Source organism: Pseudoliparis swirei, chromosome 15 (genome assembly GCF_029220125.1).
Source record: "Pseudoliparis swirei isolate HS2019 ecotype Mariana Trench chromosome 15, NWPU_hadal_v1, whole genome shotgun sequence".
Lineage (NCBI taxonomy): Eukaryota > Metazoa > Chordata > Actinopteri > Perciformes > Liparidae > Pseudoliparis > Pseudoliparis swirei.
In genome coordinates, this window is record NC_079402.1 from 10,918,784 (window position 1) to 10,934,630 (window position 15,847).

General features: G+C 43.7%; 1 protein-coding gene across 1 annotated transcript in view; it reads right to left on the reverse strand.

Annotated features, from left to right (window-relative positions):
• The window catches only part of nsmfa (NMDA receptor synaptonuclear signaling and neuronal migration factor a), a 43,364-nt gene extending 31,060 nt beyond the window's left edge, over nucleotides 1-12,304 (reverse strand). The window contains 1 exon segment of the mRNA XM_056433017.1: nucleotides 12,124-12,304. Coding sequence (XP_056288992.1) covers nucleotides 12,124-12,194 — 71 coding nt within the window. The 5' untranslated portion in view covers nucleotides 12,195-12,304.
• Between the last annotated feature and the right edge of the window lie 3,543 nt (nucleotides 12,305-15,847).

Below are 15,847 nucleotides of genomic sequence, written 5' to 3' on the forward strand. Positions count from 1 at the left end.
TCTCCGTTGCTCTAATCTTTTTTTAGTTACCCGAGCAACCCTTTTAAAAAACTTTTTTACATTTAAAACCAATTTAATAAAAACACTTATGAATTTTGACCTTTTTAAAAAAAAGGTACTTCGGGGGGGCCTTTTACAAAAAAGAAAAAAAAAATGGCAAAAAGGATTAAATTTAAAAATTCTTTTTTTTTACCCCACAGAGGAAAACGAAAACTTTTGGTTTACAAAAAATTTAAAGAAATTTAACCGAGGGAAAAAAGAGACTGGGGGTTTTTCAATAAAAAAGCTTTTTTAATTATTTTTTAAGAATACCCAAAAACCCACCATTCCATTTTTTTATACCTACATTTAAAATGAACTCCTAAGAAAACACCCCCTGATAAAAATTTAAAAAAAAAAATCAAAGGAAAAAAAAAATTAAATTTAATTTTTTATTTCCCCAAAAAGGGGGCCCCCCCATTAAAAACGGGTAACCCATAGTGGGTAACCCCTTGAAACATGCTTAGAATTAGGGGGGGCCTTTTTTTCCCCGAGGTAAATTGAGGGACTGAGCAAAAAATCCCGAATGGGGAACGAAAATTCCCTGGGATTTAATTAAAAAACCTTTCCAACACAGACCACGGGGGGTAAGGACCTTCTAAACAGGGCCTTCCCTAAGACGAAACGGCGATAAATTTTTCCTTTTTTTTTAAAAAAGGTTGAATTAATTTTCCCTTAAATTCCAGAAGGGCGACTTTAACTTTAAAACCCCTATGCGCCCAATTTATTTTACTGCGGGGAATAGAAAGTGCTTTCCTTTTGGGAAATTTTGTTTTTAAAAATTTTAATCTTTTGAATCCCGTAATTGGGAAACGAAGTTTTGAATTTCCCCCCCCTTATTAACTTTTTTAAGGGAACCGTAGAGTCAGGAAGGGGACCCCACAGGCCCCCAATATTCTTTTAATAAAGATACAGGGGAACTCGTTACTTACCCCTGGTGAAACCCCCGGGGCTAAATTTTATGATGAATACTTAACGATTTTTTAAACTATCAAGAAAAATATAAATGAAAAAAGAAAAAAAAAGTTTGATAACCCAGGGGGAAAAAAACTCGGTTCTCAATTTTAAACCCCCTTGAATTCGAATCAGCACGGGTTGATAGCCCTCATACAAAAAATTGGGAAAAAAATGGAAGCAAGGATAGTGGCCCCTGGGGGGGAGTTTTTTTTTTTGGTGGAATGAAAAAAATGAAACGCCCAGTCCGGAGCAGTTGGAAAAGTGTGAAATGGGGTGTTTCCAGGCTCTAGCTGCTTTTCCCCTTCTTTTTTTTTAACACCGGGCCCATAAAATAGAAAAAAGGGAAAGGTAAAAAATTTTAATAAGGAAAGGACCGGAAAAAAGCACCTCTCAATCCCTCCATTAAACAAACCCTCTCTGTGTTGTCTCATATCACTGTTTTGCACCTACTCCATATATGATATGTAAGCACCACACGTCAGGGACACAGGTGCATGAGGCAGCAGGGGAGATTAAACATTTAAAAAATGGCGCACATGGGGAAAAATGAAAGCGGAGAATTTAGAGACCGAGAAAAATAGGAAGAGCCTGGCCGGGCAGAAATGGGATTCGTCCTGCATGCTCTCAGACACGTGACAGGGGGTTTGGGAAGAAACGAGGAGGAGGGAGGGAGGTTCTCAGGAGGAGAAACAGGATTACAGCCGCGAGGAAGAGGAGTATACAGAAAAATGGGGGCATATTAAATATGAAAAGGTGGAGTAAACTTGAGGAAGCTGAGGCAGACGGAGAGAGCAGTGAGGACAATGAGGAAGAAAGAAATGAAACTGACAACCGAGTCTATTTCCTTCCTCAGGACAACTGCATCTTTGAAAATCAACTCAACCCTGAACGCCGGTTATTTTAACCCCTTAAGTGGTTTCTAGAGGCCCATGGATACATATGTCATAACATATTTCAAGTTTCAAGTTTCAAGTTTCAAGTTTTCATTGTCACATCCCCTTTTATACAAGTATAATCGGTTCGTGAAATTCTTATGTGCAAAACACCCGACAGCAGTAGCAGACTAAAAAAAGAATAAGAATGAGAATAAACTATACAATATCCCCACAAAAAAAAGAAGAAAGTATTAACAATATATATATAAAACAATGTAATAGAATATACATCATGGCAATATATATATATAAAACAATGTAATAAAATATACACTTTTTTGAGACTATATATATATATATATGTATATACATACAATATATATATACAATATATATATATATAAACAATGTAATAAAATATACACCATGGCCATAGATATTCACAGAATATGTTCTGGTGTGTAGTGTTAATGAGGGTCTCAGTCCTTGTTCAGCAGCCTGATGGCCTGACTGAAGAAGCTGTCCCTCAGTCTGTTTGTGTGGCACTTGATACTGCGGTATCGCCTGCCTGACGGTAGAAGGGTGAACAGTTTGTGGCCGGGGTGGTTATTGTCTTTCATCATCCGTTTGGCCCTGGCCACGCACCGCTTGGTGTATATGTCAGGATGGAGGGAAGCTCACCTCAACGATGTACTGGCCGACCGCCACCCTCTGTAGTGCCCTCGCCCAGGGCGGTGCAGTTCCCGTACCAGACGGTGATGCAACCTGTCAGAACACTCTCGATGGTACTGGTGTAGAATGTTCTGAGGATGCGGGGCCATGTTGAATTTCCTCAGTCGCCTAAGGAAATACAGGCGTTGTTGGCCCTTTTCACCACGTGAGTGGTGTGCGTGGTCCATGTAGGTCTCGGAGATGTGCACGCCGAGGAACTTGAAGCTGCTGACCTCTCTACTGCAACTCCGTCTATGGAGATGGGGTGTGCTCTCCTCTCCGCTTCCTGTAGTCCACGATCAGCTCCTTGGTCTTCTTGGCGTTGAGGACGAGGCTGTTCTCCTGGCACCACTGTACCAGTGATCCAACCTCCTCCCTATAGGCTGTCTCTAAGTCGTTGGTGATCAGCCCCAACACTGTTGTGTCGTCAGCAAACTTGATGATGACGTTGGGCTGTGCATGGCCGTGCAGTCGTGGGTGTACAGGAGTAGAGAGAGGGCTCAACCGCATCCCCTGAGGCTCCCGTGTTGAGGTCAGCGGCTCTGAGGTGGTACCGCCCATCCTCACCACCTGGCGGCCCCGACAGGAAGTCCAGTATCCAGCTGCACATGGTAGGTGCAGGCCTGAACCCTCTGAGCTTGGTGTCGAGCATGGCGGGTACAGTAGTGTTGAACGCTGAGCTGTAGTCCACCCCCAGCATTCGCACACAACAGTTCCTCCCCTCCAGGTGGGAAAGGGCGGTGTGAAGTGCCATAGCAATTGCGTCGTCGGTGGATCTGTTTTGACGATATGCAAATTGCCATGGGTCCAGCGTGGCAGGCAACATGGAACAAATGAAGTCCTTGACCAACCTCTCAAGCATTTACTGACAATCGAGGTGAGGCTACGGGTCTCCAGTCATTCAGGCAGGTTACCTTGGGGTGTTTGGGGACAGGCACAATGGTGGACATCTTGAAGCTCTCAGGAACAACAGCCTGGGACAGGGAGAGGTTGAAGATGTCTGCGAAGACTCCTGCCAACTGGTCTGCACATGCTCTGAGGCGCGCCCGGGATGTGAGTCGGGACCTGCCGCCTTCCGGATGTCCACCCGCTTGAAGGCTCTGCGCCGTCAGCCTCTGAGATGATCAGCAGGCTGGTCTCCTCGGCGGCGCTGCCTTGTGGGCTGCCGTTCACGTCGAACCGAGCAAAGAATCTATTTAGCTCGCCTGGGAGGGAGGTAGAGGAGTTCTCTTCACCGCTGGTTTTCCCTCTGAAGTCCGTGATTGTCTGTAGCCCCTTCCACACACCTCTCACGTCATGGCTCTTGAGCTTTTCCTCCACCTTGTTCCTGAACTCCCGCTTGGCAGAGCCGATGGTCTTACGGAGGTCGTAGCGGGCTCTTTTGTATTCCGCCATATTCCCGGAGTCAAAGGCGGTGTTACGCGTGCGGAGTGCAGCGCGAACATCGCCATTTATCCACGGTTTCTGGTTAAATATTGCAGTCAAACAGCCGTGAAGACGATGGCACGGGTTCAAATTCAGGGTCCTAGATTCAGATCAAAGTGGGTATTTTGATTATGAGATATGCTGCTTGAGAGTGAACTTATTAACCATAAAGGTACAGTAGAAATGTTCTTCATAATCATATGAACATTAACTTGAAGAGACTAAAACAAGTGTCACGTTTTAGTGTTCCAAGTTTATGAGCTTTTGGGAGATGGGAGTTGGCAACCAAAGAGGGAATCTCTACACACACACTCTGCCAAGTCTTGTACTTGTATTATTTTTTATAACAGGGAGTTGACCACAGGTCTCTGTAATGTGCTTCATGCATCAGCCATTATATTTTCTAAAGTGGTGCAAATAAACAACAACACATTGTTAATGTTGGCCATGTATGCTTTGTTGTCTCACATGGGTGAAGGTTAGATATCCGGACAACACCACAGGTGAATGTAATGTGTTCAGCTGTCACAATGTCCTTGACAACCAGGGCTTTTGGGAACAGTTCTCACCGACCCAACGGGTCCCTAACTTCAATGACTAAACACCTTGTTGACGGCCCCATCTGTCATGTGACAACACAGTGGTTTAGGCACACAAACAACTTAGTCAAGGTTGGCGGGTGATCCTGGTTTGGAGTCAAATAAGTACATCGTTCAGTTTGGAAAAACATGCTGTCTCATTCAAATATGACCGTCTCTCTACCTTCAGTTCATTCAGGTTGCCGTCATGCACCCCTCCACCACCCCACCTCCAGCCAGTCTTCAAGGATCCATCAGCTTCAACTCATCATTCCATCAGCTCATCAGCCACCAACAGGTCTGGACTCCACAGGGGGGATCGATCTCGTTGCTGAGCAGGGCAGTCAGCCCTCAACTACAAATCTCCCCGTAGAGTCCAAGCGTCAAAGACTCTGAGACTTCAGCATTGCGCATCACATGTTAACAATAAACATCCTTTCTTCATTTAATGGGTCTTACCTGATTGAACTATCAAAGGTTAGGGGACCTTCGTTGTCAGTTACAAAAATAAATACACGGTAAAGCTCCAGAAAAAGAGAAACAAACATCCCTCTCCTTGTGTGAAACATTGATATTTCTTGTTTTATCATTGCTTTTATAGCTTTGTCACTTAAACGTAAGCATTTGCCGCTTTTGGCACCATGCTGTTGTTCTTGGGAGGACACTCTCTGATTACATCGTGCAACAAGGATGCTAACGGTACAACGTCTTGAACAGAGCTCCTCTCTTAGGGTAACTTATTTTGCTATACAAACTACTGTGGGTGCAACGTGCAATCTGAAGCTCCCACTGAGCGAACAAATTATTCCGTATGAGTTTATTATTCCTCCTTGTCTGGGTCTACAATCCAGAACGTACTTAACATTTACAAGCTGAAGGAGTCAGACACAATAACACACTCCACAAAACCACTTCACAGTTGGATAAAAGTCTCCTGCACAACAGGACGATACACCTGAGTCGTCTAGACAGAACAATATGCATCACTACATACTTGGCAGATGGGAACATTATACCTTATATTATCTCCAGTCTCTCCAATTGTGTGCTCACTAGTGCAGATGCTAAAACATGACTCATTACTTTTTAGTGTTATTTTCTACTCTTCTTTGACTTTTTGTCTCAAGTCATCCTGTTTTTTAGGCTCCCTTTTTCGTGCTCATCAATCTAACATGCTCCTGTTTGCTCTGACAGGTGAAGCCCACATGGGGCACACTGTCGTTTACAAAGAATCAGGGGACATTGTCTTCCGAGAGGACACAAGTTAAAGTAAGTGTAATGTAAGGTGTGGAATAAAGGTAAAGTCAATGTAATTAAATGCAAAATATTGCCCAGTTTTCATAAGATAATCAGAGGGGTCATTTGGAACGGAGAAATATGTATTAACCATTTTATATGAAAATGGGTTAGAATGCAGTGCTCTTTTGCACCATCATTTAATTCCAACTGTAATTTGACGAACACATTATCTCCATGGCCACAAAGTGGACTCGCAGGTTCATCTGATCAAGGAACTAACAAACAGGTACTTTTTGAGTCATGTATTTGAATGCTGCTGCTACATTTATTATTGTATTATTATAATTCTCTCTTAAATATAAATATTATGTATTTATTTAAATCTTCTATTGACCCATATGTAATCTCATTCCTTTTCCCTGTCGATACTCATTTACAGCTGTGTCCATATATCTTTGGAGGACAAGCGACAGGCCATCACTCCCCTGGCTGAGCTCCTGCTGGTCTGAATATCATCCCAGCTGATGTCTCCCCGGGGCGTCTCTCCTCTGTCAACAATGGGCTGCCCAGCAAAGAGATTCCTCACTCTTAATGCTTCTTGATCGAATTCTCCTCTCAGATGGTCTAATTGAATTGGGTTTACTACACACACACACACACACACACACACACACACACACACACACACACACACACACACACACACACATTAATACATGAGGTGATGAGACCCTGTTGAGAGGCTTGCTCCCTGTGTGTGCTGAGGGCCGAAGGGACTTGAGAATGTTAATTGCCAGTCTTGAAAGTGTGGTGCATTATGGGACATGTGGTAACAGAGCACCTGATCTGAGAGCTGGTTTTAAACATCTATATGTTAGCTGTACTGCATACAGCCTACACAAAGTTAACAAGAGATATTTTGTATAATATTCTCGGAAAAGGTTAAAAAAAAAGAGGAAATAAAGGTTAAAGAAGAAGAAACATGTCGAAATACTGAAATATTGTGCACGGTACAGTTTGAGCTTCAAAGTTGATCAAAACAATCTTCACTCATGATCCACTTGCTTTTTTGAAAAGCTTTCGACCATATCACAAGTTTTTCAATGACCGATTAAACAATTAAATCAATCAAAGAAAAAGTGCTCAGGATAGTGGAAGGTTTTGGAACCTTTTCAACCTGGGCTGAGATTGTTTTGTCAAACAATAAATCAGAAGAAGAACGATTGTGCGCGACAGCAGACAGACAATCACGCCACACTGCTGGAGCGCTAATCATTCTTCACACTGTAACCAAAACAATCTGCCTCGTACATATTTATTTATAGAAAAGTCTTCCATTGTCAGATTGAACAGAAGAGGGGATGTAATAAAACTGCTTGAATGTGGATGCTTCTAAACATCTGAAATACACAGTGTGAATATATAATTAAATGCATGAACAGAATGGAAATAAGGAAGTAAAATGAAGCAACATTTTAGCAAAGAATTACCAGATTCTTAGAACTTCAGAGGAAACACTGCCTCCCTTTGTTGTGCTTGAGCGAATCTGAATAACTGTCATTTCAAAGAACAATTACATAGCAGCTCACGACCCTCATGAACGAGTGACTGCAGGTCTGCAACAATGACAGTCACACCTGTCGATTGGCCTGAATAAACTAAGACACGATGTTTCATTTTCACCCAGTCGTAAAAAACAGTCCTTTCATCTTCCATACCGTCTTTCACCCCCCTCCCCCATCGCTCTGTGAACGCTGGTGCCCGACGCCCTTTACCCAAACCACAGCACGGCCCTCCTCTCTGGCCAATATTAAGATCAAAGCATTCACATTTTCACTCAATGTCGCAGAATCCTGGTGTGTAAATTGGAATTAATCTCATCCTTCCCCCTCTCAGTCGCTCACTATTTCTCATGAGCTGCTGGAGGGGAAAGAAAGTGTGACCTGTTTCATAACCAGAAATCCACAACATGCATATGATGACAGGGACACAGACACCTGGGACCAGAAGCTTTAGTGTCTCTTTAGTGTTTCCTGTGAGTATTGTTTGTATGTATTCATATGAATGTTGTCATCCACTCTTGAGGGACGTATGCTGACACGGCCTCATACCTAGATGACTAAATGGGTCATCTGTCAGAGCTTTACAACATTTCTCTTATGAGAGTTTTCTAATCTGGCACACCTATCGGTAGGAATTACTAATTCCCCAAATCGTACCGGCAGCATGGCTCAAGGGTTTATAATGTTTGATTACCATTAAATGTGCTCCAGACATTAGTGTTCCCCCGAGGTTGAAGCTTACTGACTTTGGGCATCCACTGAACTCTGACCTTCGCCACCAATTCAATTCAGTTTATTTTATATAGCCCAATATAACAAATTATTAATTTGTCTCAGAGGGCTTTACAATCTGTACACATACGACATCCCTGTCTCAGGACGTCACATCGGATCAGGAAAAACTCCCAAGAAATACAATCAATCAATGATTATGACAGAGTGTATGAATGGTTGGTAGTAGGCATGGACCACGATCCAGACCTCGATGATCCATCAGGCAGATGGAGGTAGAGAGGAGAAGTGGGTGGAGCATCAGCAGGGCCATGGCATCAGACCCAGCCAGGTCCAATGGACCCTATGAGACGTGAAGTCACAAGGACTCCGGGGAGGAAGCAGAGTTAATAATGTGCAATGGAGAGATGAAAAGTCATCCATAAGAGGAGAGAGGGGCTCAGTGTATCCTAAAACGTCCCCAGCAGCCTATCGCAGCATCTCTAGGGCCTGGACCAGGTGAACCTGATTCAGCCCGAACTATAAGACTATCTAATGTGATTGTTGATTTTCCAGGGAGCAAGTGCAGAGCAGCTAATACAGGAGTCATGTCATTTATATTCTTGGTTTTAGTGAGGACACGAGCTGCAGCATTCTGGAGGGACCGAAGAGACTTTTTAGAGCAGCCTGATAATAAGGAGTTGCAGTAATCTAGTCGAGAAGTAACGAACACGTGAACCAGCTTTTCTGCATCTTTTTGAGACAAGATGTGTCTGATTTTTTAAATGTTACGTAGATGAAAAGATGCAGTCCTTGAGATTTGCTTCACGTGGGAGTTACAGTAAATGACAAGTCCTGATCAAAGGCCATCAGGTTGAGATTTTCATTTTTTTAGTGGCATGTCTTGATGATTATGTTATAGCTATAGGTAAAGATATTTGTGTTCCCCAGAGGATCATTCCTATTGACTTTGGTGATCCCATGACTTTTCCTGTAGCCCCAACAGAGGAGAAATATTGAGTTAATGTATGTGTGTATGTACTTATATATACTATATATATATGTGAATAGTAAAGAAACTTGATTGAGTGAACACATGTGGTCTATTGTTTGCTTTGGGCCAGGTCAATATTTGCAAAACCAAAGTTGGCCAGGCAGAAAAACAAACAGAAAATAAGTTGTTTTTAAGCTACTTGAATAAATTGGCTACAGGATCGACAAAAGAAGCTAAAGAAGTAAATATTGAGGCTGTGTGTGCGCACCTGAGTCTAGCTACTCAAACAGCAGTCATTGTATATTATAGTATGTTCTTTAATATGATTTGAGAGCTGAGTCTAATATCTCCAACAGGACACCAGCTGCAGCTACAGATAATACATTGATGAGTCAGAACTCGGCTATGAGCTTAAACATGTCATATAAATGGTAAATTACTTTTAATATAAATGTACTTTGCTATCAAAGAATGCATTTAATATGTCCATTGATCTGCCACTGCAGACAAAACTATAGCACTTAAAACAGAGATTTAAAGATTCAGAGTCCAACCTGCCCTTCAGATGGAATGAACAGGAGCGAGTAGATAGGTGAAATGGAGAGAGCAGTGTATGCACAGGCCTGGCTTATAGATATGTTTATGTGTGAGGTGGAGAGATGCAGAGAAAACACATGTAAATGCTTCCTTTCACATCAATGAGGTTGTGTGCACGTGAAGGGATGATATATATTGGATGTGATTCAGCTGCATTTCCCATCGAGACAATAAGGCTCATGCTGCCATTAACTCTGAAGAAATGTAACTCTGAATTATGAGTGTGTGTGTGTGTGTGTTTGAGAGAGAGACAGACAGAAAGGGGGAGTATGAATAACCCCAAAAGTGCATGAGTGTGTTAGTGCGCATAGTAATAATCCTGAATACTGTATATCAGAAGTTTCAATGGAGACATGAAGAAGAAAAAACTCTTTCAGCTTTGAGATTAACTCTCACTTTCTCTCACTCCCTACACACACACACACACATTTACAGTAGACTACAGCAGGACACCCTCCGTAGTTACTTGGCATTGTGTGTGAGCATCACATTCTCATCTCAGGGTGGCCCATTTTTTTTAAAACACACACACACATATACTCTGGCACACTGCCATGCACGCAAAGAAGGATCATATACGGGCTGTGCACTCTAAGGATGACACATTCACATTGGAGATAATGACTTAATAGCCCGTCAGCCCTCATCTGTGGACGTCGGACGACGTTACACAAGTCAAGGTCAATCATTGATCGATTATTTAAAATCCACAGCTGGAGCACATAGAGCCCACGTGTCACGAATTCCCCACCTTCCTAGTTAAATTCATCCTGCTTACACGTTTAATTAACTCTCCTGTCATTCCAGATCCTGTCATCCTCACCTGATTGTCCCTCATTCCCTTCACCTGGTCCTCACGCCCTTCTCACCTGCAGCCCATCCCCTCATTAGTCCCTCACTATTTAGCTCCCTCACTTCCACTTGTCCTCTGCCAGATTGTCTTGTGTGTCACCGCCAAACCTTCCAGCGTTATTAGAGTTTATTCCTGACCTGCCTGTTACGACCCTGTTTGCCTGTTAACCCGACTCAAGATTTTGCCTGCCCCTTTTTTGGATGTGTTGCCCTGTTGGACTGACTACCTGGTTTTGACCCTGCCTGAAACATACAGTAAACTGCCTCCACCTGCATTCCTGTGTTTGTCGTGCTTTTGGGTTCCAGTACCTGTAACCCTTACAGTATAGTGGAAGTGAGGGAGCTAAATAGTGAGGGACTAATGAGGGGATGGGCTGCAGGTGAGAAGGGCGTGAGGGACAATCAGGTGAGGATGACAGGATCTGGAATGACAGGAGTTAATTAAACGTGTAAGCAGGATGAATTTAACTAGGAAGGTGGGGAATTCGTGACACCACGTTCTGATCTCCGCCCGCAGCTCCACGGTGTGGACGCATGAACTCAGGTGCACGTGCTTTTCGGCAAACTGCAGCTTCAGCTCATCCTCAGTCAGACGTGATAGAGATAGGGCAGCTATCACTTTACCTGCATTGTGCTAACAACAGCTGGATGCAGACTTGGTCATCACAATAAAAATCCATGCAGTGAACGAATGAGTCGTTAACGGCATTAACGGCGTGGACTCAAACAGTCAAGGGTCTCACTGCTTTATCCCCCCTTACAGGCTGAATAATTTAACACGCCGCTTATCAGCACCGCCCTCTGTGACCGGTCCAATAACTGATCGTGATCGGTGATCAATGGAAACCACCGAATCGATTGCGGCGATTTATTAATTCACGACTGGATCATGCGCGCGCCATGGCGGGGTGAAGCCGGCATCCTGCGCGCTTCGCGCTGCGCTCGGGTCGATGCGGCCAGACAGTCGTTTAAATCCTTTATCATTTGAAAGATTAGACATGTTACACATACATAACTAAATGACTGACTAGGTCCAAACGACCTAATATATTTCAGGTGGTACAGCCCACCAAAGTCAGACAATGTGATTATGTGAGTCGGCTGTGAGTCACAGCAGCCCTCGCTTTGCCTCTGCATGACTTTCATTACACAATGATGCTTCATCCACAACATCAGCACCCGCTCCTCTGACGCTGCATGGCTGAGCTCATTTAGTCCAAATAAAGCACAGACTCGTGGAGTAAAAGGATAACCTTCTCTAGTGACTTATGTTGCTCACCACAGGTGCTGTTTGGGGGGAATAGAGGCTCATGGAAGCACACATCTGCACAGATGCACGCCCGGGCCAGACCGGACGGTCGGCAGACGTGCCAAAGGCTCAACGAGCCTCGCCGCGCATTACAAATTTGGGACTAGCAGTACCCAGGAAAGCGCAGTGGCGATTCATCTGTCATACATGGCAACTTCGCTTGGGTCGCGCCTGAAGGCTGTCGACTCGAGTCCCCCCACCCACCCCCACCCCCACCGGCCCCCGGCTGCTGTTCAATGGGTAGAAACGCGGAGAGCGTCCGCGTGATACTCACCTAACTTTTGCCGCCACAGAGGATATCGCATCGTTTCTTAAATTCTTCCTTTTGGACACGGCAGCTCCCATGCTGACATGGACACGACGCCGACGGGGAAACGGTTCATTCCAAAGAGTCGGCGGACGGAGGGAATGCGCCAATGAAAACTGTATAAAACCCGCAAAAAAAGCTCACTGAAAATCCGGGAGCAGACAGCATGTCACGCACGCGTCTGCAGAGCCAAGGATGCACGAAAATGAGATCTCTCTCTCCCTCTCGCTCTCTCTCTCTCTCTCGCGCTCTCGCTCTCTGGATATGAGCACGTGGGTTAGCTGCACAACTGTCAGCGTGTGACTGAAAATACACGATCCTATTTGCCTCTCTCATTGATCTGAAAATGCAATGGCAAGAAGGTTGGGGTGGTGATATCATCATCATCATCATCATCATCAGGGGAGGGGGGTGGGGCCTGCAGGTACTCTGCAAGGGACACATGGTGCCATTCAAGCAAAGGAACCTCTGCCTTATGATTATTATGCGTATCTTTTATGGAAACGGTCATTTTGCCCCCCCCCCCCCCCTCTCTCACGTCGAAATGGTTCTCATCCACAGGAAAAGACAGAGGGATTGAGGTTGAGACACTGCAGTGCTCTGTGAGCATTACTTCAAAAAGCATGATAACAATAGCTTTAGACTGTGATGTTTTTCATTTTCTCAGGCAAACGTGATCAGGATTCAAAAGAGTGCCGGAGACAGAGAGATCATAGCAGGTATCTCCTTGCATAGAGCAGAGGTGCAGTTAAGCACAGGCTTCTTTCCTGGATCAGGGATCCACAACGCTCCCATCATGCAGCACAGTACACTCTGCTTTCTTTTAAGAGGTCACAAGCCAGAAAAGGCAAAAAAGTACAACAATGGCTGCAAGTTAGCACATCTGATCATATAGATGCACAGGGTTGCAGAGAGTGACAGTTGATTAGCCTTTAAACATCCGATCAGTCAATCTTTCAACCCACAGGTAATTTCACTAGCAGCCTGAATGTGCTTTATATCTTTTAAGATATAAATTTAAATGGGTATATATATATATATATATATATATATATATATATACATGCTCCTCCTGCAAGCATACGCACTCACGCATACAAGACAAAAGGATTGCAGATTAATAAATAAAGCAAAGCGCCGCTGGGCTGGTGCGTGCTGCTGGAGGCCATTAAGCAGTCAATAATTCGAGGCAGTTTTGACGAGACTGAGCTATGTGTGGATGTACTGTAGATGAGCACGAGAGATGGAGGGATGAATGAATGAAGAGTACGGGATGATGGAGCTCCTCACGCAAGCCAAAAAAAAAGAAGAGGGATGATTGAAAGGAGGGATGAATGGATGCACGAATGGACAGCAGAAATCCCAAACAGGGAAGAAGAGAATTCAAAGGAATGACAGCGAGAGAGAGAGAGAGAGGGAGAGCGAGAGAGAGAGAAAGAGAGAGACAAAAGGATGAATGAAAGAAGAGATTCATTCTTTCATTCTATAAAAGGACTGCAGTGATGTGTCTGCCATCACACGGTGGGATAGCACTGTGGTGTAAGCTGAAAAGGGATGTGGAAAGGAACGATAGCGTAGTGAGAATGGGATGACAAGAAAGACGTATGCGGCCATAAATCCACATCTGCCCAATTAGTGTCTCCTTTGACCCTGACAAAACAGATCGATATTTCAGTCTCTAACGGTTACAACTGCAGGGGGGCACTCGATCTTTTTTCTCAAATACGGATTTTGTTTAGAAAATATTTACGTATTAATGAACAATACAACCAAGTTGTCATTTTCTAACAACGTATTTGCCTTTTTGATAACTTTGGAAATTTGAAACCAACTTAAATACCATATTTAGTTTTTTTCACATTATTTCTTCTTCTGAAATCATACAATTGTCCCACGAGTTAGCCCTACCCTCTGCTTATCTTGTTGATCCAATGACTGGATGAAAACACGCATATATTTTTAAAATGTTCAATTTTCAAAGTGCTACTGGGTGGCTGCCTGGTTAGAGTGAGCATGTTGAGATGCTTATGTTAGCATTTAGCACAAACCCACCCTGTGCAGTCTCACAGAGCAGCTAGAAAATGTCTTGTTTTTGTTTTGCTGAATCACAGTGATCAAATCAAACCTGTACACAAACACATTTTGCTGTCACATACATTTTAAATGAGACTTAATCGATTCGTGAGAAAATACGTGCAAAACAGCTGTTTTTCTGGCATCTTCCTGATGAAACAAACATTATAATACACGCATTACAAACACATTACATGTTATTCAGCTGACGCTTTTATCCAAAGTGACTTGCAATGAGTGCATTCAACCATTGAGTATAAACTCAAAACAACTAGAATCAAGAAAGTAACATGTATTAAAGAAAGCCAAACTACAAAAATGCCATTCAAGTGCCACTGTAGTGCTAATCTTTTTATTCAAGGTATAGTTGGAAAAGATGTGTTTTTAGTTTCAGACTGAAGGCGTAGAGACTTTCTGCTGTCCTGATGTCAGTGGGGAGCTCGTTCTACCACTGAGGAGCCAGGACACCAAACAGTCTGGATTTTGTCGAGTGATAACCTCTTGGTAGATGCCAAGCGGAGTGACCGTGCTGGGGTGAGAGGTTTGACCATGTCCTGGATGTAGACGGGACCCGATCCATTCGCTGCACGGTTCGGACACACCAATGTTTTGAAGTGGATGCGGGCAGCCACCGATAAAGTGAAGGGAGCGGAGGAGCGGAGTTGTGTGGGTGAAATAAAGGAGGTTGAAGACCAGTCAAGCTGCTGCAGGCTGGATGAGCTGCAGAGGTCGGATGGCCTCAGCAGGTAGCGTGGCCCAGAACCTGTGCCGCTTTCTGAGTAAGAAGAGGACGTATTCTCCTGATGTTGTGCAATTCAATTCAATTCGATTCAATTCAATTCAGTTTATTTGTATAGCCCATTTTCACAAATTAGAAATTTGTCTCAGAGTGCTTTACAATCTGTACATATAGACATCCCTGTCCCAGAACCTCACATCGGATCAGGAAAAACTCTCAAACAACCCTTCACAGGAGAAAAAAAGAAGGAAGAAACCTTCAGGAGAGCAACAGAGGAGGATCCCTCTCCAGGATGGACAGGTGCAATAAATGTAATGTGTAAAGAATGAATCATTATACACAAATTAAAACACAGTAACAACACAATCAATGAATTTGACAGAGTGTATGAATAGTTGGTAGTCGGCATATTCCACGATCGAGACCTCCACGATCCATCAGGCAGATGGAGGTAGAGAGGAGGAGTGGGCGGAGTCTCAGCAGGGCCATGGCATAGTTGGTAGTAGGCATATTCCACGATCCAGACCTCGATGATCCATCAGGCAGATAGGATCTATGCCGTCTCATAAGGTCCGATGACCCCATGAGACGTGAAGTCAAAAGGACTCCGGGGAGAAACTAGAGTTAGTAATGTAAAATAGAAATTAAAATTCATCCATAAGTAGAGAAAAAGGGCAGCATCTACAGAAACAACAAACCGTAGTTGGGTTGAAAGCATTTTTCAATATCCAACAATGTAGGTCAGTCTATCTATTTGGATTAGTGGGGTGTCACTTGTATCATTACATTGCAGTGCTTTAGCCACGTAGCGCAGTCAGTCCAGCCCTCTGGTCCGGACTGATTTCAGAATGTATGGGATCGATTGCCATGAAAGTTTGT